The sequence below is a fragment of the Anomaloglossus baeobatrachus genome, chromosome 9 (assembly GCF_048569485.1).
Source record: "Anomaloglossus baeobatrachus isolate aAnoBae1 chromosome 9, aAnoBae1.hap1, whole genome shotgun sequence".
Classification (NCBI taxonomy): domain Eukaryota; kingdom Metazoa; phylum Chordata; class Amphibia; order Anura; family Aromobatidae; genus Anomaloglossus; species Anomaloglossus baeobatrachus.
Genome location: NC_134361.1, coordinates 194,264,212 through 194,286,234, shown reverse-complemented (window position 1 = coordinate 194,286,234; position 22,023 = coordinate 194,264,212). Strand labels below are relative to the sequence as shown.

At 49.8% G+C, this 22,023-nt stretch overlaps 1 protein-coding gene across 1 annotated transcript in view; it reads right to left on the bottom strand.

Moving 5' to 3' along the window:
* Window positions 1-3,774: 3,774 nt before the first annotated feature.
* Window positions 3,775-22,023, bottom strand: part of SRPK3 (SRSF protein kinase 3) — a 42,026-nt gene continuing 23,777 nt past the window's right edge. Inside the window, exons 9-16 of the mRNA XM_075324165.1 lie at window positions 21,390-21,418; window positions 20,327-20,546; window positions 17,984-18,241; window positions 17,798-17,898; window positions 17,597-17,704; window positions 16,404-16,473; window positions 14,321-14,413; window positions 3,775-6,239 (exon numbers count right to left, since the gene is read on the bottom strand). Of these exons, the coding sequence (XP_075180280.1) occupies window positions 6,055-6,239; window positions 14,321-14,413; window positions 16,404-16,473; window positions 17,597-17,704; window positions 17,798-17,898; window positions 17,984-18,241; window positions 20,327-20,546; window positions 21,390-21,418 (1,064 nt within the window). The 3' untranslated portion in view covers window positions 3,775-6,054. The remainder of the gene's footprint in view (window positions 6,240-14,320; window positions 14,414-16,403; window positions 16,474-17,596; window positions 17,705-17,797; window positions 17,899-17,983; window positions 18,242-20,326; window positions 20,547-21,389; window positions 21,419-22,023) is intronic.

Sequence of the window (22,023 nt, the reverse complement as noted above, 5' to 3'; positions counted from 1 at the left end):
GATGGGGTACCTTAGTAGAGAATTTGGGGACATTACCCCCATAACAGTGTCAGCAGCAGATCCTCGCCCCATAACAGTGTGTCATGACCACATTTTCTGCTTAAAGTTTTATTTTCCCATTTTCCTCCTCTAAAACCAGGGTGCGTCTTATAGTCCGGTGCGTCTTATAGTCCGAAAAATACGGTATAGAGATGGGACTCACCATTTAAAGAGGCCAAATAAGTTCAGATTAATGGGTAAATATGCAAATTAGCTCTCCTGGAAGGAAAGAAAAACTGGCTAGTGCCACTAATAGGTGGTAGTCACCCTATAAGTAACTGTCTACAAGTCTTGCAACAGAACTAGGACAGGCCAGCCCCCCTAAACCATCGCGCCCCCATCCCCAGAGTATCTCATCTATCCAGCCGAATTCTGCACAGGGAAGGGAGGGGGGGGTTTAAATATCCCAAAAGAGCTGTCCGCGTATGTGCATCTGGTTTGCCCCATATTCCTAGTTTGAAGGCGTCTTACAGTGACTATCAGTAACCTCTGTAGGCGACACTAGCAGTTTTCTTTCCCTCCGAGAATGAGCTAATTTGCATGTACAGCCCCTATAATCGTTGTCACCCTGCTTTTTTTCAGACCCCCACGCCCACCCATAATCAGTACCAGAAGTGTGACCCCCCCCAATACCCAAACTATCAGTGGCCACTGGCTTCAGTCAAGGAACTACACAAAAATAACCACTAGAGGGAGCAGAGCATCACATATTACTTGTATACATGTATGCAGCTAGCGCCATCTAGTGGCAGCACTATGTAAACGGTTAACCAGCGTTACTAATGGGTTTTCAGATTTTAGGTGCACAGGTTCTTTATAACAACATACATGACAATTGAAGGTCGGTGAGTGAAAAGCTTTCTAACCAGTAATATATGTATATGGCACAATATATTCATTAAAGCAAACAATCTCTTGGCATAAAAGAGAACATCTATGGATCCAATACAGAACTGTTCTAATATCCTAGCAGGGGGTGGAAGACATCGCTCCTGAAAGAGACCCCCAGTGCATGATCATGGGGGGCGCCTACTGAGTCTTCATGCACAAATTTCCTGTAATGAAGCCCTATAATGCAAATATAAATGACAGATGCATCTGCAACCTGTGCTCCGTGTGACCGGATGGCATCATGATGGGAGTTGTAGTTCCTCACTAGAGAATGCATCTTTATAATGGATAATCAATATTGGCATGTATGGTAGATTACAGCGCTCCCAGAGGTTGGTGGTGGTACTGCAATGTTGTGCATCTAAAGTAAAGGGGTCATCTCACAGACGAAATATAGGGCCAGACAGTCTGGGACCCCACTGTTCACAAGATGAAATGATCATACACATGCGTGATCCTCCCTCAGTTGCATGGGAGCATTAATGCACACATCTCAATCAATTAATTAATTGGGGGAGGGGGGGTATATACGTTGGAATTTGTCAGGGGCAAAAAATAACCCCACTTGTGTTCATCCACCCTGAAAGAGTCATATAAAAGAGTCTGTCAGCAGGAGTTTGGTTTGTAATCTGAGCACAGCATGATGTAGGGGCTGAGAACCTGATTCCAGCAATGTGGCACTTACTGGGATGTGTGTTATGGTTTCAATAAAATCAGTGTTTTATCAGCAGATTATCACTACAGTAGTATAGGTGTCTTGCCTCCTGGTCCAACTTTGCTGCCACCACTGACTAGCAGATTCCTGCCTGTACACAGAAAGCTGCCAATCAGTGGTGTGGGCGGAGTTATACACAAAGTTTCCAGTGGTGTAGGCGGAGTTATACACAAAGCTGCCAATCAGTAGTGTAGGCAGGATTATACAGAAAGTTGCCAGTGGTGTGGGCGGAGTTTGGCAACTTTCTGTATAACCCCACCTACACTGATTGGCAGCTTTGTGTATAACGCCGCCTACTCCACTGATTGGCAGCTTTGTGTATATCAGTAGCGTAGGCAGGATTATACAGAAAGCTGCCAATCAGTGGAGTGGGCGGAGTTATACACAAAGCTGCCAATCTGTGGTTTGGGCGGGGTTATACAGAGAAAGCTGCCAATCAGTAGTGTAAGCGGGGTTATACAGAAAACTGCAAATCAGTAGTGTAAGCGGGGTTATACAGAGAAAGCTGCCAATCAGTGGCAAAGAAATAAAAGAATACTCATCTTCATCAACATTATACGTCTTCATTTGGCTGATGCGCAGCATTAACCCCTTCTCTGCCCTATCTTGTATGCTCATCCACGTGGGGCTGCAGCAGACGCCATAATCTCATGCGCACTAGTGGTTGTGACTGTCACAACTGATTCAGGTGAGTGTATATTTTCCAGGTATACCCCACTGATCACTTTGGTGTTACACTATCAGCGCTCCTTATTTTCAGATCTAATCAGTGGTGTGGGCAGTTATACACAAAGCTGCCAATCAGTGGTGTGGGCGGAGTTTGGCAACTTTGTGTACATCAGCAGTGTAGGCGGGATTATACAGAAAGCTGCCAGGAGTGGGTGGAGTTATACACAAAGCTGCCAATCAGTAGTGTGGGCGGAGTTATACACAAAGCTGCCAATCAGTAGTGTAGGCAGGATTATACAGAAAGTTGCCAGTCAGTGGAGTGGGCAGAGCTATACACAAAACTGTCAGTCGTGTGGGGGGAGTTATACAGAAAGCTGCCAGTGGAGTGGGTGGGGTTATACACAGCTCAGCATACAGAGAACTGGGAGATCTGCAGCAGAGTAAACAGTGCTTGTATCAAAATGATCATTAAGTGATACATCACTGGAATCAGGATCTCTACCCCTACATTATGCTGCTCTCAGATTACATAGCAAAAACCTGCTGACAGATTCCATTTAAACAGAGCATTAGATATAATCCAGTATCTGAACATGCCAGTCCCTAAGGTTTTCTCCCACCATGCTGATCTGGAGGATGGCTGCACACATTGCTGTACTTTGTCTCGCCTATGTAAAGGGATAGAGCCCAAGCGCTCTGTGAGCATATCCATAGAGCGGCGGCACGTAACCTCACAACTGCAGGTCTCAGAGTCTGTAGTAATAGATCTTATATCAGGTATTTAGCCCACGCCTCACGCTCTGATGACCAAACTCCACTGGCCATACTGTCTTCCTATGTCCTTTGTAACTGCAGTACCACAAATGACCTATTGGAGTGCTGTGGAGTCCTATATAAATTTCCATGCCCGCCCTTATTGTGTTGTTTCTCTAAGGTCATACAACATGTACAGAGAGCAAATCTCCACAATACAGCCAGCTACTATGGAGTCAAAGAAGAAGAGGATCAATGGGTTATTGTTGACCCCCCCCTCCTCCCCCACCCCACCGGAGCAGAAACCTCGATTCGAAACCCCAAACACTTTTTATCTGCTAGTTCTCTCAATGAATAGCTTCTACTCTGCGTTCCTGCTATCCCCACCAGCTTTCTGCCTATGCACAGTGTAGACGGAAAGCTGACATTCAATGGCAGGGGCGAGGTTATACAAAACTCAGCAGTAAAAGGACTAGCAGAAAATAAACCAAAACACAGCAGTAAACCCAGCAGCGGAATAGTAATCTGTCCCTATTTTATACCTGGTGACAAATTCCCTTTAAATGAGGCTTCTTTCATTCATGGTCATTGGAAGGGGAATATCCAGTCATTTTACCCTTTTTTTACCCGCCTATATGGGATGGTAGTAAACAAGCAATGGCTTCTTTGTGTTTTGATCATTTCAAGGAGTATGATGTATTAAAAAAAAAAAAAAAAAAAAAATCATGAAATCTCTTCCATCGAGTGGATCCAAGTCAGTTTTTGATGCAAAATACAGAAATGGCTAATACAGTGTACAGGGGTCGTCCCATTATAAAATATTCTTTAGGATAAAGCAAAATGTAAGAGAAAAACCACTCCTGTGCCTATATATTGCTTTACAAAAACCAGGAGATTTGTGGTGCACTCCGCGCTGCTGTGGAAAGAAACACTCCAAAAAATAAAAGCAAATGTTTCGAAGAGATCTCCCCTCTTCCTCAGGAAAATCCACCGATCCTGAGGAAGAGGGGATCTCTCTTCGAAACGCGTAGAATAAACCATCCACATTGCTTTATTATTTGGAGTGATTCTTTGTACAGCAGCGCGGAGTGCACCACAATTCTCCTGGTTTTTGTTTTGCGTCTGCCTTTGGCGCGTGGGATCGGCTGCAGCGGTTATATGTCTCTATACTAGTTGAGTTTCACAACCTTTTCAGGTGAGCGGTGTCACCATATTTTACACTCCTTATATCCACAGCTTGTTTCCTATATATTGCTTTACAAGCTTGTTACGGCGCCCCCTATGCTGCAACTAGTGTACTGCTTCCCATCATCCGGCCTGTACAATACCAGGAATAGCCCCACCGCCCGTGTATAGGCAGATCCAGGCTGCGGGACCGAGACCACCAGCATCAGACACACGGCCCCATCCCATCAAACTCCAGGGACCTAAAATTATAACTATGGGTGGGGTAACCTCGTTTAGATTCCAAAAAGGCCAAGACTGACTGGAGAGTTAAAGGGGGTTGTCTCAGCTGCTTTTATTCCGCTTCCGGCCCCCCGGCTTTCTTCCTTTGCTCCTGAAGATTGAGAACTCGGACTAGTAGCACGACCGCCTTGGAAAGCGCAGGGGGACGGAGGCTGCTCCGCTTCGGATCTGCGCGTGCTCTGTACCTAAGCAACCGGCCACTCTGAATCCGCAGGGTGGTCGGTAACCTAGGCAACGAGCTGTACACTATAGAAAACAAAAATACCTCTATTGTCAAGAATGGAGTAACGTATTTTTCTGATTAGAAGACGCAATTTTCCTCTCAAAAATTCAGGAAGAAAATGAGGGGTGCGTCTTAGGAGCCGAATGTAGCTTACCGAGGGGTGGTGGGGAGGGATCACAGGAGGCAGGGACGGTGCGCTGTGTTGCGGGCTGTGAGGCAATGGCCAACATCCTCAAAATTTTGGCGGTGCGGGTTTCAGATAATGGCGTGTGCACAGATGGACCTCTCGGGCTCAAGATCTCATTTGCGCACTCGCCGCCTCTGGCCCATTGATCTCCCAGCAGTGGGCTTAAAGGAAAATGGCACCTGGAGTCAGCACGTGCGCAGATGAAATCTTGGCTTGTCATTGAGCAATAGCTTAATCTGCGCATGCGCCGACTCCAGGTGCCAGTTTCCTTAAGCCCGCTCCTGGGATATCAATGGGCTGTTGGCAGCCTGTGTAGAGATGAGGTCTTGAGCCGAGAGCTCCATCTGCGCATGCGCTGACTCCAGGTGCCATTTTCCTTAAACCCGCTGCTGGGACCTGAATGGGCAGGAGGTGGTGCGTGCGAAGATGAGATCTTGAGTCAAGAGCTCCATCTGCGCATGCGCCGACTCCGGGCGCCATTTCTTTGAAGCCCGCACTGCCGACAGTTTCCAGATGTTCCTCCTGCCTCACAGCCCGCAGCGAGGATCTGGGACAGCCGCTGCACCTCTTTACTCCACCACCGCTCCTGTGACACCATGAAATTATAAGACGGACACCATTTTTTTTTTTTTTTAACTCTAAATTTGGGGTGCGTCTTATAAAAAAAAAATACAGTAAATTGCAAAGTTACTTGCTTTTTTTTTTTTTTTCTCTCCTCAAGCGTTTTGTAATTTTGACCCCTTAAACTCAAGACCACCCCTTTGAGCTTTTCACAACTTTTGCATAAAAGTGTATATAGTTCTGCAATCACAGATACCTCGCGTCACTGGGCTCTAATGATGTAACTGAAGCCTAAGGCACAGCGTCTTACTCCACAGCGGGGGGGTCACATACTTATAGCATATAGACCATAGAGCTCATCCAAAAGTAAAGGAACCCTTCTAATATCAGGCATTTCTGGTCTCCAGGTGGCAAAATGCAATTGTCCAGGCTTGTACTGATGGACCTGTACCCACTAACCATTAGTCCTATCAAAATTTTCATCTGTGGAATTGGGTCCTATATCTGACGTACGTCCGGCGGAGGTGCCGAGGCCCGGAACGGCAGGGGTTAGGAGTTAAGCCAGGGGTGCTGCAGGCACTGTGCGGCTGTGGCCCTCTTTTCTGGAATACAATCCAACATGGGCAGCAGAAAGTCTGAGAACTGAGTGGCTTCTTCTAGTGACCACTCGTACTTCTCCACCAGGACCTCGAACATGCCCCAGTGCTTCAGGTTCTGTATGTGCCGGAGGTCTCCTGCAAAAATGGAAGGTAGAAGAGTCAAAAAGGGTCCCCTGCGTAAATAGGAGGCACTGGGATGATTCCCATTAGGCAAGATCACTGGAGGGAAAACATCAGAGCATGGAACCAGACAAAAGATTTTTGGTACTCACCTTAAAAGGGAACCAGTCACCAGATTTGGGGCCTATAAGCTGCGGCCACCACCAGTGGACTCTTATATACGGCATTCTAACATGCTGTATATAAGAGCCCAGGCCGCTGTGTAGAACATAAAAGAAGGGAATTTTGTTTACTTACCGTAAATTCCTTTTCTTCTAGCTCCAATTGGGAGACCCAGACAGTGGGTGTATAGCTACTGCCCTCTGGAGGCCGCACAAAGAACTACACTTAAAAGTGTAAGGCCCCTCCCCTTCTGGCTATACACCCTCCCGTAGGAGTACAGATTCCTCAGTTTTAGTACCAAAGCAAGAAGGAGGAAAGCCAATAACAGTTTCAAAAACAAATTCAATCCGATAACACGATCGGAGAACTTAAGAAACAACATGAACAACATGTGCACCCGAAAAACGAAACCCTAAGAACAAATAGGGCGGGTGCTGGGTCTCCCAATTGGAGCTAGAAGAAAAGGAATTTACGGTAAGTAAACAAAATTCCCTTCTTCTTTTTCGCTCCTAATTGGGAGACCCAGACAGTGGGACGTCCAAAAGCAGTCCCTGGGTGGGTAAAAAGATACCACATGAACGGGCTGTCAGACAGCCTCTTCCTACAGGTGGGCCACCGCCGCCTGAAGGACCTGTCTACCTAGGCTGGCATCTGCCGAAGCGTAGGTATGCACTTGATAGTGTTTGGTAAACGTGTGCAGACTCGACCAGGTAGCCGCTTGGCACACTTGCTGAGCCGTAGCCTGATGCCGCAATGCCCAGGACGCACCCACGGCTCTGGTAGAATGGGCCTTCAGTCCAGATGGAATCGGAAGCCCAGCAGAACGGTATGTGTGAAGAATTGGTTCCTTGATCCACCGCGCCAGGGTGGATTTGGAAGCTTGCGATCCCTTATGCTGACCAGCGACTAGGACAAAGAGCGCATCAGAACGGCGTAGAGCCGCCGTGCGAGAAATGTAAATCCTGAGTGCTCTCACCAGGTCCAACAGATGTAAACCCTTTTCAAATTGGTGAACTGGATGCGGACACAAAGATGGTAAAGTGATATCCTGATTGAGATGAAAGGAAGAAACCACCTTGGGAGAAAACTCTGGAATTGGACGCAGTACTACCTTGTCTTGGTGAAACACCAGGAAGGGAGATTTGCAAGATAACGCCGCTAGCTCGGACACTCTTCGAAGAGACGTGACCGCCACAAGAAAAACTACCTTTTGTGAAAGCCGAGAAAGGGGAACCTCTTTCAAAGGCTCGAAAGGCGGCTTCTGGAGAGCAATGAGAACCTTGTTCAGATCCCAGGGTTCCAATGGCCGTCTGTAAGGAGGAACGATATGACAAACTCCTTGGAGAAACGTGCGTACTTTAGAAAGCTGTGCCAAGCGCTTCTGAAAGAATACGGATAGCGCGGAGACTTGACCCTTAAGAGAGCTAAGCGACAAACCTTTTTCCAACCCAGACTGCAGGAAGGAAAGAAAAATTGGCAATGCAAATGGCCAGGGAGAAAACCCTTGAGCCAAGCACCACGCTAAGAATATCTTCCACGTTCTGTGATAGATCTTAGCTGAGGATGGTTTTCTAGCCTGTCTCATTGTGGCAACAACTTCATGAGATAAACCTGAGGCCGCTAGGATCCAGGACTCAATGGCCACACAGTCAGGTTCAGGGCCGCAGAATTCAGATGGAAAAACGGCCCTTGAGACAGCAAATCTGGACGGTCTGGTAGTGTCCACGGTTGGCCTACCGTGAGATGCCACAGATCCGGGTACCACGACCTTCTTGGCCAATCTGGAGCGACGAGTATGGCTCGATGGCAGTCGGACCTGATTTTCCGGAGAACTCTGGGTAACAATGCTAGAGGTGGGAACACATAGGGGAGTCGGAATTGCGACCAATCCTGAACCAAGGCGTCTGCCGCCAGTGCTCGGTGATCGTGAGACCGTGCCATGAAAACTGGGACCTTGTTGTTGTGCCGTGACGCCATCAGATCGACGTCCGGCGTCCCCCAGCGGCAACAGATCTGCTGAAACACGTCCGGGTGAAGGGACCATTCTCCTGCATCCATGCCCTGGCGACTGAGAAAGTCTGCTTCCCAGTTTTCCACGCCTGGGATGTGAACTGCGGATATGGTGGACGCTCTGCTTTCCACCCACGTCAAAATCCGTTGGACTTCTTGAAAAGCTTGGCGACTGCGTGTTCCCCCTTGGTGGTTGATGTACGCCACCGCCGTGGAATTGTCCGACTGAATCCGAATCTGCTTGCCTTCCAGCCATTGTTGGAAGGCTCGCAGGGCAAGATAGATTGCTCTGATTTCCAGAACATTGATCTGCAGGGTGGACTCTTCCAGAGTCCACATCCCCTGAGCCCTGTGGTGGAGATACACCGCTCCCCACCCTGATAGGCTCGCATCCGTCGTGACCACTGCCCAGGACGGGGGAAGGAACGACTTTCCCTGTGACAATGAGGTGGGGAGAAGCCACCAACGCAGAGAGTCCTTGGCAGTCTGAGAGAGGGAGACAGTCCTGTCGAGGGACGTCGATTTCCCGTCCCATTGGCGTAGAATGTCCCATTGTAGAGGGCGCAGATGAAACTGCGCGAACGGGACTGCCTCCATTGCTGCTACCATCTTTCCTAGGAAATGCATGAGGCGCCTCAGTGAGTGCGACTGGCTCTGAAGGAGAGATTGCACTCCAGTCCGTAGCGAGCACTGCTTGTCCAGTGGAAGCTTCACTATCGCTGAGAGAGTATGAAACTCCATGCCAAGATAAGTCAGAGATTGGGTCGGGGTTAGATGAGACTTTGGAAAGTTGATAATCCACCCGAAACTCTGGAGAGTGTCTAGTGCCACCTTCAGACTGTGTTGGCATGCCTCTTGAGAGGGTGCCTTTATAAGCAGGTCGTCTAGATACGGGATGACCGAGTGACCCTGCGAGTGCAGAACAGCTACTACTGCTGCCATGACCTTGGTGAAGACCCGGGGGGCTGTTGCCAGACCGAAAGGTAACGCTACGAACTGCAGGTGTTCGTCGTGTATGACGAAGCGTAGGAAACGCTGATGCTCTGGTGCGATCGGCACGTGGAGATACGCATCTTTGATATCTATTGATGCTAGAAAATCTCCTTGAGACATTGAGGCTATGACGGAGCGTAGGGATTCCATCCGGAACCTCCTGACTTTTACGTGTCTGTTGAGCAACTTTAGATCCAGGACGGGCCGATACGATCCGTCCTTTTTTGGGACCACAAACAGATTGGAGTAAAAACCGTGACCTTGTTCCTGAAGAGGGACGGAGGTCACCACTCCTTCCGCCTTTAGAGCGGCCACCGCCTGCAACAGAGCATCGGCTCGGTCTGGTGGTGGAGAAGTTCTGAAGAAACGAGTTGGCGGACGAGAACTGAACTCTATCCTGTACCCGTGAGACAGAATATCCCTCACCCAACGGTCTTTGACGTGTGACAGCCAGATGTCGCCAAAGTGGGAAAGCCTCCCACCGACCGCGGGTGTGGGAATCGGAGACCGCAAGTCAGGAGGACGCCGTCTTGGCAACGGTTCCTCCGGCTGTCCTTTTTGGGCGTGACTGAGACCTCCAAGAATCTGAGCGTCTCTGGTCTTTTTGAGTCTTTTTTGACGAGGCGAATTGGGACCTGCCCGGTCCTCGAAAGGACCGATAACCAGACTGACCCTTCCTCTGTTGGGGTCTGTTTTGTCTGTGTTGCGGTAAGGATGAGTCCTTACCCTTGGAGTGTTTGATGATTTCATCCAAACGCTCTCCAAACAATCGGTCACGAGAAAAAGGCAAATTGGTTAAGCACTTCTTGGAATGAGAATCTGCTTTCCAATGTCTCAACCACAGGGCCCTACGCAACACAACGGAGTTGGCTGACGCCACTGCCGTGCGGCTTGTAGCGTCAAGAACAGCATTAATCGCGTACGACGCGAATGCCGCCATTTGCGAGGTCAATGGTGCTACCTGCGGGGCAAATGCACGTGTGACGGAGTCAACTCGCGCAAGCCCGGCTGAGATAGCTTGGAGTGCCCATACGGCTGCAAAAGAAGGCGCTAATGACGCTCCAATCGCTTCATAGATGGATTTCAGCCAGAGCTCCATCTGCCTGTCAGTGGCATCTTTAAGTGCCGCTCCATCTTCAACTGCAACCAAGGATCTAGCTGCAAGCCTGGAAATTGGAGGATCCACTTTTGGACACTGGGTCCAACCCTTGACCACCTCAGGGGGAAAAGGATAGCGTGTATCTTTAAGCCGTTTAGGAAAACGCCTTTCAGGATAAGCGTGGGGTTTCTGGATTGCGTCTCTAAAGTCAGCGTGGTCCAGAAAAGTGCTTAAAGTACGCTTAGGGTATCTGAAATGGATTCTCTCGTGCTGCGAAGCTGACTCCTCCACAAGAGGAGCTGGTGGGGAAATATTTAACATCTTATTGATGTTAAATATAAGATCATTAACTATGGCGTCACCATCTGGTGTATCTAGATTGAGAGTGGTCCCAGGATCAGAATCCTGATCAGTTACGTCCGCCTCATCACCCATAGATTCATCTCGCTGGGATCCTGACCATTGAGATGAATGTGAAGGCCCGTCATAGCGAGCCCGCTTAGGCTGCCCGGGGCCATCGTCCGAGTCAGAGTCTTCACCCTGAGGTGTATATGCCCGTCCCGGAGCTTGGAGCTGAGGGGGACCAGGGGGCAATGATTGCACAGTGTCCGTGGCCTGAAGTACAGGCCTAGCTCGCAATGTGTCAAGAATTTGTGACATAGTGAGAGACATTCTGTCAGCAAAAGCTGCAAACTCAGTTCCTGTCACCTGGACAGCATTCACAGGTGGTACACCCTGGGTCACGTCCAGCAGAGGTCCCGACTGTGCAAGCGCCGCAGGGGCCGAGCACTGCACACAATGGGGGTCCGTGGAGCCTGCCGGTAGAAAAGTCCCACATGCGGTGCAGGAAGCATATAATGTCTGTGCCTTGGCACCCTTGCGTTTTACGGACGACATGCTGCTGGCTCTCTGCAATGTGAGAGAGTCTATAGCCAAAGGGCGACCAGCGCTATGCAATACAAAGTATTTGTAGAAACAAAATACTAAGAATACTACTGGCACAAGAGGGGGTGAGCCCTGAGGGCTGCTTACCGCCCGCTGAATAGCGGGTAAGAGGCTGCAGAATTCCTTGTCTGGGTCTCCCCGGCTCCCCTCTGCAGCTCAGCGTGTCAGCAGGAATGGCTGCCGGCGTCTGTGGAGAGGGGCGGTCCGTGGGAGTTCCCAAACAAAAGTGCGGGAAACAGTGTCCCCTCTGTGCCGATTGTGAGGGCTGGAGTATGTAAAAACGACTCCAGCCCTCAGCGCTGATGCACTGGCCAGCGTCCCGCCCCTCTCCTGACTGGCAGGTCTGGGGGCGGGAACGAACGGAAGCAGGCCGCAAAAGCCGGGGACTCGAGTTATCAGCGCGGCCGCCGTAAAAGCGCGGGCCGCGCTGAAGTCCCCGGCGCACCACAAGTGCCAGCCGCGCCGCAGTCCCAGCGGCCGGCATGACCGATTCCTAGACGTGGCCAGCGTCCCGCCCCTCTCCTGACTGGCAGGTCCGGGGGCGGGAACGAACGGAAGCAGGCCGCAAAAGCCGGGGACTCGAGTTATCAGCGCGGCCGCCGTAAAAGCGCGGGCCGCGCTGAAGTCCCCGGCGCACCACAAGTGCCAGCCGCGCCGCAGTCCCAGCGGCCGGCGCGACCGATTCCTAGAAGTGTGCCTGCTTCAGCGAAGCTGAATGAGGCCATGGCACAAGCGCCGTAGCGCTGATGTCCCCCGGCGCACTACAACACCCAGCATGCTGCGGTGTGAGCGCCAAATGCACGGGGACACAGAGTACCTTGAGGACGCAGGGCCATGTCCCTGATGTACTCCGCTCCATCCAGCATCTTCTCCAGGGGCTGTAGATGGAGCACGGTCTCAGTGCCTGGAGACCAGTAAATCCCACTTCACCCAGAGCCCTGTAAAAAGGGATGGGGAAGGAATCAGCATGTGGGCTCCTGCCGCCGTACCCGCAATGGGTACCTCAACCTTACAAACACCTCCGACATACAGTGGGGTGAGAAGGGAGCATGCTGGGAGCCCTGTATGGGCCCTCTTTTCTTCCATCCGACATAGTCAGCAGCTGCTGCTGACTAAAAACAATGGAGCTATGCGTGCGTGTCTGACCTCCTTGCGCACAAAGCTAAAACTGAGGAATCTGTACTCCTACGGGAGGGTGTATAGCCAGAAGGGGAGGGGCCTTACACTTTTAAGTGTAGTTCTTTGTGCGGCCTCCAGAGGGCAGTAGCTATACACCCACTGTCTGGGTCTCCCAATTAGGAGCGAAAAAGAAAACACTTTATAATACTCACCTAAGGAGCGATGCAGACTGTTCGGATGGGTGTCTCCTCTTTTGGCCAACGTTGTCCTCCTTCTTCTGAAGCCGGGGTGCATGACGCGTCCTACGTCATCCACACTAGCCGGCTTTGAGGTCCTGCACTTTGATCTGCCCTGCTCAGGTTAGATCAAAGTATTGTAGTACGCTTGCGCAGGACCTCAATGCCGGCTAGTGTGGATGACGTAGGACACGTCATGCACCCAGGCTTCAGAAGAAGGAGGACAAAGATGGGTGAAAGAGGAGGCGCCGGTACGGGAGAACGGAGACACCCATCCGACCAGTCTGCACCGCACAGACCCTCAGCGCTGACTTATTTTTTTGCGTCTTTAGCTGATGTTTTTAAATTATACCATTTTTGTGCGGATAAGATGTTTTAATCACCTGTTATTGCATTTTTTTTAAAAAAATTGTGGATCGGGCATTTCTGAATGTAGCGATACCAAATATATATTATATATATATATATATATATATATATATATATATATATATATATATACACATTTTGTTTTAACGGTTTTATTTTCAATGGGGTGAATGAGGGGGTGATTTGAGTTTTGTTTTATTTTTTCATATTTTTTTTTAAATTTATTATACTGACTAGGGGACTATAAGGATCAGCAGTCTGATCGCTTGTGCATTTCTGCTGATCACAGCTGCACAGCTCTGATCAGCAGAAATGCAGCGTTCCTGTGTGAGCCACCACTCCTGCACAGCTCTGATCAGCAGAAATGCAGCGTTCCTGTGTGAGCCACCACTCCTGCACAGCTCTGATCAGCAGAAATGCAGCGTTCCTGTGTGAGCCACCACTCCTGCACAGCTCTGATCAGCAGAAATGCAGCGTTCCTGTGTGAGCCACCACTCCGTCAACTGTAACAGGAAATACGTCATGATAGCAACCGGAGTCATCATATGACAACCATTGGTTTCCTGTGATCGCGTCATGGAGCCGCCGAACGGTGCAATCCTCACTGCAGCCATTTAAATCGTGCTGTCACATTTTGACACCGCGATCTAAAAGGCAAGCAGGCACGGGTGGATCGCGGATCCACACTCGTCTGTTAGCCTCACATGTCTGCTGTTGAAATCAGCAGCAGTCAACTGTGATTACCGCGATATGACCAAGGATGTACCAGTAAGTCCTTGGGCATAAAGGGTTTAAATACCCTCTTAGTCTCCTTTCACCTAACCTAATCTTCTGCTAATTTCCTGTTGTGGAATTGAGTCCAAAGAACTGCTGGGATGCAAGAAGTCAGGGACCCCCAAGAGTGACCCTGCTTTCCGGAGTTTCACAGAAGGATTATAGCTTTTGACACTAAATGCAAAATCTTGCATTTCTTTAACCAGAGGATCGATCAGCAGCAGATCCTTCCTCTGGACTCACGGGAAGGGAAAGGTGTCACTACCGGGTCAGAAGTTCCCCCATAACAAATGTTACACATCTCAGACAATAGGAAGATCTGATGTTGATGGGAGGTCATCAATAACCCATTTAAATGGCAAAGAAACAATAGAGTATCAGTCACTTACCTCTCCTTGTGAAGTACTCTCGGGAATAACGACCTGATAGTGCAAAGTGTGGAGGGATGTCTCCTAGAAGCTCAATGATATGTGCTATGTGATCTGCAACAAGACAAAACGGAAAGACATTGTATTTATTCCCGTTGCTTTTATCCTCTGTAGTGACGCACACAGATTATAAATCACTTACGTCTTCCATTTTTCCAGTCTCGGGCACACACTTATCACATAGAAGCGTTTTCACTCCATAAGACCCCCATAGATGTCGTCCGAACTTCCCCGATATCGGCGGGCTCGGTTGACAGACTATGTACGGGAGCCTCCCGACTCTCTCATCAACAAATGAAGCTAATGATCCGGCGTGTCCAATTTCAGACTGCTGATGTGTTGTTTGTTTTGATGAGATAGCCGACCCCCAAGGAGTCAGAGCTCCGCTGTATGGGGGTCTGGGGAAAATAGCTGTTGGCCGGAGAATGGTTCTACTGGCACCTATCTAATGTGGATGGGGGCCCTTAGTATGGATTTGGACTGTGGAAGTAAACATATACCGTATTTTTCGTTTTATGAGACGCACCAGATCTTAAGACGCACCCTAAATTTGGAGGGGAAAAAAAAAAGGTAAAACAAAAAAAAATATGGGGTCCATTTTATAATCTGGTGGTGTCTTACCAGGGAGAGGGGGCATCAGCGGAGCAGGAGTCACAGGAGTCAGAGGCGGTACTGGAGTACTAAAATACTGCGAGTAGTATAGAGGGGCCCAGATACTCACTGCGGGTGCTGCTCTGCGCGGGCACCGGTGACGCCGCTCACCTCTGCGCAGGCACCGGAGACGCCGCTCACCTCTGCGCAGGCACCGGTGACGCCGCTCACCTCTGCGCAGGCACCGGTGACGCCGCTCACCTCTGCGCAGGCACCGGTGACGCCGCTCACCTCTGCGCAGGCACCGGTGACGCCGCTCACCTCTGCGCAGGCACCGGTGACGCCGCTCACCTCTGCGCAGGCACCGGTGACGCCGCTCACCTCTGCGCAGGCACCGGTGACGCCGCTCACCTCTGCGCAGGCACCGGTGACGCCGCTCACCTCTGCGCAGGCACCGGTGACGCCGCTCACCTCTGCGCAGGCACCGGTGACGCCGCTCACCTCTGCGCAGGCACCGGTGACGCCGCTCACCTCTGCGCAGGCACCGGTGACGCCGCTCACCTCTGCGCAGGCACCGGTGACGCCGCTCACCTCTGCGCAGGCACCGGTGACGCCGCTCACCTCTGCGCAGGCACCGGTGAGTCGCCAGCCATTCTAAAGATGTTGGTGGTGAGCGCTTCAAATAATGGCGGTTGGAGTCAGCGCGTGCGCAGATGAGAGCTTGAGCTGAGAGCTCCATCTGCGCATGCGCTGACCCTAGGTGCCATTATTTTAAACCCTGACCGCCGACATCTTCAGAATGACCACACGACGCACAGAGCAGCCATCCGCCGAGCAGAACAGAGCAGGCGAGCATTGAGCAAAACAGAGCAGGCGAGCGCAGAGCATAACAGCCCCACTCAGAGCAGAGCGGCGCTGCCCGATGCACAGAACAGCGTCGCACAGACCAGCAGCACACCACATAGTATTTCCCCTGTCTCCTTTGACCCCTCTGCACAACCCCCCCCAGTAAGCTACATTCGGATTTTAAGACGCACCCCTCCTTTTCCTCCCAAATTTTTGGGAGGAAAAGTGAGTCTTATAATCCGAAAAATACGGTAAGTGGAGGAATCCCATCTACACGCACGGAGGATATGCAAACTCATTTACCTAGGACTGCAGGTAAACCTATAACAGCTCAACTGTGAGGAGCTTAACTGTGCCCTCACCTTTTACCTCACTACTGAGCCTTTCCTAAATGTGACCATCTGAGGGTACATAGACCCCTTTATTGAATTGAGGGGCGATAGCATGGTGAAGACTTCTCTCACTGGGGTCACCGCAAGTTGTACAGGGAGAGGACAGCTGGATGTCATTTGCAGACCCCACGGAAAGGATTCATGCAAGCCCTAAATACTGCAGCAGAACGCCAAGTGTCATTTCACAACCACCTAGGTTTCGGATCGTTGCCTACCTTCATCACGTGTGTAATCTTCCCCTGAATGAGGCTCAAAGAGGTAATCTCCGGTCGCCAGCTCAAAGGCCTAGAACGGAAACCAAGGTGAGTGTTTTTGGGTCATTTACTGTATTTTTCGTTATTTTCGGATTATAAGACGCACCACAAATTTAGAGATTAAAAAAGGTAAAAAATAAATTAAAAAAAAAAAAAAGTAATAAGGTTCGATTTATACTTCGGTCATCTATTACCGGAGGGGAGCCGTATTTGAGTAGGGTGATGCTGTAGGCGCTGTGGTGGGCACTGTGCTGGCTGTGTGGAGCGGTGGGTGTCCCAGATGCTCTGTCAGCGGTGCGGGTGTGAAAGGAATGGCGCCCAGAGTCAGCGCATGCGCAGATTGAGCTATCCGCTCCATGACAAGCCGAGATCTCATCTGCACATGTGCTACCTCCAGGCACTATTTTCCTTAAGTCTGCTGCTGGGGAGATCAATGGGCCAGAGGCGGTGCATGCGCTGATGAGATTTTGAGCCGAAAGCTCCATCTGCACACGCTGACTCCGGGCACCATTATTTGAAGCCCACACCGCCAACAGAGCATCTGGGACACTCGCCGCACTGCTCTGCTACACAGCAGCCAGCACAGCAGCCCCCCACCGCCGCCAGCACAGCGCCCCCACCGCCGCCAGCAGAGCCCCCCATTCTCCACCTCCAGGTAAGCTACATTCTGATTATTAAAGACGCACCTCTCATTTTCCTCCCAAATTTTTCAGAGGAAAAGTGCATCTTAAATTTCCAAAAAATATGGTAGCTAAATAATGATTGAACAATTAAAAAAAAAAATGGAGTTCATGTATGGTATCACTTCTCCTCTGGAGATACACGGGAAGACAAACGCTAGGACTAGAGCTGGTATAAATTGATCCATCAGTCATGTCCATAATCTATGGCCCTGAACACCTCCTCTTTCTTGGTGGCATCTGCTCTTGACTAGTCAGCCTGGCGTGATGTCATCATTATGCACATGTGATGTCACACCAGACGAAACCTATAGAAGAGCTACGGATGCTGTTGGGTAAGAGGAGATTTTTAAGGCCACAGATTACATACGTGGTCCTGTGAATCGATTCTCGCCAACTCTAGTTAGGACCTATCCTCATTTCCATCCGTAGAGTCACAGCTCCGTTAGGTCGTCCTCCTGGCTCCTAACTCACCATACAAGCAGTGCTCCAAATATCGGCGGGGGTTCCATATCCGGCTCCTATTAAAACCTCCAAGGCACGGTACTGCCGCGTCTGAATGTCGTCAGTGAAGTGCTTGTGCTGCAAAAAAAAAAAAACCAGAAACGGTGGCGCCATAGTCATATCCATCTGTATACTGCACCGGTGCACACCACAGATAACTGGTATACTCACCACCCAGCACGCGTTGCCCAAATCTGCAAGTTTCACTGAGATTTTATCTGCGTTTTGTGGGTCCAGGGGGTTCGTGAGGAAATCTGCAGCTTTGATAGACACTGTACATGTAAGAAGAGAAAGGTTTTTCTAGGTTTTCTCCCTTTTATGAAGGCAAAAGAGAAGTTTTATCGGCGCTGGACTTACAATTTGGGGAGAGAAGGCCTCCTCTTTCCCGTCCTCCAGAGAGTCCAGATATGGCGGAGCCGGAAGTGGCGGAGAAGGCCGAGCTGGAGAAACCAGACGTGTGCGTGTCCGGACTGATGCCGCGAGGACCATTGCTGTAGCCGTTACAGTTCTCGTACGCGCTGGAGGACTGAGGACTCTGAGCCAGATACGTGGTTCCTCCACTTCCTAAGGAGGAGTCTGCGCCTTCACTGTCCCCAGGGACGGACGGGATGGGATCTGACATGGGGTGTGTAAAAAAAAATGGCCTCCGATTGGTTTCATACAGTACTAATTCTCGCAGCTAGCTGCGTTCTTCATCGACGCGCGAGCCGAGTGATCCACCGTTAAGAGTCGCGCTGGGTTTATTTTCTCTGGTTAGCGTCGGTCAGCCGCAAAGACGTAAAAAATAGACGTGGGGTGTTCATCTGCACAGATATTCTGGAGTAACACACATACAATACTCACAAAAAGTTTGGGATATTTGGCTTTTGGGTGAAATTTCAAGAGGACCCTAAAATGCCCTCTGACCTTTTCATGTGACCTCACTGTGACCTTCTCTAATCTTTTGGATGCTCATGTCCAACTGTTCAATGTTTCAGGACTTGTTCTCTAACAAGGAGCTTAATGGCAATATTCCCAACAGGTGTTTGATCCATGAATCGCCCAATAAATTTGGAGGTTTAGTTAGAACTGGTATTTACAGTCCTCATCATCATGAGACCAAGACGACACCTAACAATTGATCAGCAGTACCGCACCATTGTGAGGCTTCAAGCAGGATGTTCTCAGACGGAAGTGGCCACTGAGCTTAGAGTGTCACCAGCAGGTTGTACAGAGACACAGAGAGACTGGAAGAGTCACAGAAAGACAGAAGTGGACATCCTTTGGTCACATCCCACACTGATGACCGCTTCATTGTGAACAATGCCCTTCAGAACCAAAATGATGAAGGCTGCACATCTCCAGGCACATAAGGGAGATGAGACCCCCAAGTGTCACATCAGAGCATTCAAAACAGTTTACATTAGCGTAGCCTGGGTGCTAGAGGATCTGCAAGGTACCTGACCGCACCACCAGGCACAGGCGTCACCTACAATGGATGATGGACCAGTGGCCTCAGTGCTGATCACTGATTAAAATCTATTCACGCTGAACAGAAATGATGGCCACCAATGATGTTGGAGACGTCAAGGAGAGCGCTGTGCATCAGCCACTGTGGTAATCAGACAAGTCTTTGGTGGTGGTGGTGGTGGTGGTGTTACAGTGTGGGCCGGTGTGCCTAGTCAGTACAGAACAGCCCTACACTTTGTGAATGGTGCAGTGACAGCCCCTACTACTGGAATAACATTAATCCAGTCATTATGCCTCTGTATGAACAACATCAGCCTAATGTCATCTTCATAGAGGACAATGCTCCAGATCATCGAGGTCACATCATTAGGGAACGGCTGCTGGAGACTGGGGGACCTCAAATGGAGCGGCTGCACTTTCTCCAGACCTGAATGCCATAGAAAACCTATGGGATCAGCTGAGCTGCTGTGTAGAGGCCGTAACTCTGTACCCCAGATTCTCAATGACCTGAGGGCCGCCCTTCAAGAAGAGCAGGCTGCCATGCCTCCGCAGACAATAATTCAACTTGTGACCAGCAGGAGCAGTCAACTGTAAATGACACTGAAGGCAACATGACAAGTTACTGAGATACTGACATTTTTTGGGGGGGGGGGATGAGGGGTATACCCACCACTGTTTGCTTTTGTTTCAATAAACTGTTTTGAGAAGAGGAAATCCCCATTACTGCTTCTACCTAAATGTCCTACAGGATAAAATATCACTGTAGCGGGAACTTTTTATGTTCCATAAATTTCTCCTAACTCTTTGTGAGTAGTGTATATATACATATACATGTATAACTAACACACACACACACACACACACACACACACTTCTGAATATCTTTTTCAAGTTACACCCATAAACTTAAAACCCCAATCAAATTCATTTAAGTGATTTCCAAATACCTGACCAAAATATCTACATCTGCATGTTATGTAGGGAATACTGCATGTGGAAGAAGGGGCTCTGGTCAGAGGAGACCAAAGTAGAACTTTTTAGGCTAAATACAAAAAGTATGACAGAAAACTTACACTGCCCATCACTCTGAAAACGCCATCCCCACCGTCAGACATCAGACATGGTGGAGGCAGCCATCCTGCTGTGGAGAGGCTTTTCTTCAGCAGGGGCAGGGAAGCTTAACAGACTTGATGGGACAGAGACAGAGACACACACATTGCCTTGCTCATGTTGCCGGCAGCATATACTCACTCTCCCCGTTGCCAGCAGCTTCATGGCTTATTTGGGAGCCCCATGACTGCTCGTCAAGTCCCTGCTGATACGGGTCTAGGATGGGGGTCCCTAGACGGCCATTGCCAGTCCCCAGCTCCTCCATGCTGTGGATGTCCCGCAGTCGCTCTTCCAGAAGTTTCTGTTGCCGCTTTTGTTGCCTTTTTAACTTTTTCTTCTTGTTTTTCGAGACTTTTTCATTCTACGGTGAAGAAGGACAAGATCACCACGTTATACAGAGAAAATGCACATGTGACAGCTACGACATGGCTCCTAAGTAGCAGTTCAGAATGGGTTAAAATAATCCCAGAATTTACTCACCTTAGTGATGCCCTACTGCTCCCGCTCTCTGTACAATGAGGTCTCTGACCGCTGCAGTCAATCAATGGCTGTAGTGATTGACTGCAGTAATTAGATGCTCGTGCCGGAGCGCCGTCACTGCCGGTTTGAGACCAGAAGGCAGCAGAATGAGCGGTTTGGGATCGGTGTTAACCCATTATGATCTGGGGGGGTTGGACTGTCGTTGACTGGACAACCCCTTTAATATCAGCCATGTCTCCAGAATATTTTGCAATATTGCGTATCATGTAATACCAGATTAAGAGACCACAGCAAAGCCACGCACAGCAACCGAAAACTCGCAGACGTCACAGACCGAGGAGCCTTTTTATGGAGCCGTCACATTTTCAAGTCATCATCGGGTAATCGCATAAATAGCAATTACATAACCCACTGTCGTGATTAAAAATAGTCCCTGTGCCATGCAGAAAAAAACGTCAGGGCCGTCCACGTGTGAGCTCAGTGATGACAGGCTGCACATCCTCACCGCCTACCACCAGGGGGAGCTTTAATAGAGAGATTTCTCCGTGATGGAATCTGCGGTTCTGAGACATACACAAACATGAAACAAGGTTCCTATGATAAGACTGAACTGCCCGGACAGGAAGTGTTGTCATGGGGACACTGACTAGTTGTCGTGCGGCTATGTTTCCATAAAAAAAAAAAAAGTCATCAGGTCTGACGAGGTTTCATCCTCGGCACTTACCATGTTGTGATGAGGAGGAGCGGAGCTGACTGTACCCAGCCGATAGGACAGAGGAGCAGAGAGGAGCAGAAAGACACAAAGAGAGAAAGAAAAGGAGAGCGACACTTAGGAGAGTCGTTATTATCCTGGTACCAATGAAAATGAGGAAGAAAACAGCGGCAGACACAGCGCCCGCCACAGCGGCAGACACAGCGCCCGCCACAGCGGCAGACACAGCGCCCGCCACAGCGGCAGGCAGGGCGTAGGGATCTGTGCAGTTAGTATTAGGGTGGATGGGGTGTAATAGCAGGAGACGAGGGTCTACACAGCGTGGGGATCTGTGCAGTTAGTATTAGGGTGGATGGGGTGTAATAGCAGGAGACGAGGGTCTACACAGCGTGGGGATCTGTGCCGTTAGTATTAGGGTGGATGGGCTGTAATAGCAGGAGACCAGGGTCTACACAGCGTGGGGATCTGTGCTGTTAGTATTAGGGTGGATGGGGTATAATATCAGGCGACCAGGGTTCAGGCGACCAGGGTCTACACAGCGTGGGGGATCTGTGTTGTTTGTATTAGGGTGGATGGGGTGTAATATCAGGAGACCAGGGTCTACACAGCGTGGGGATCTGTGTTGTTTGTATTAGGGTGGATGGGG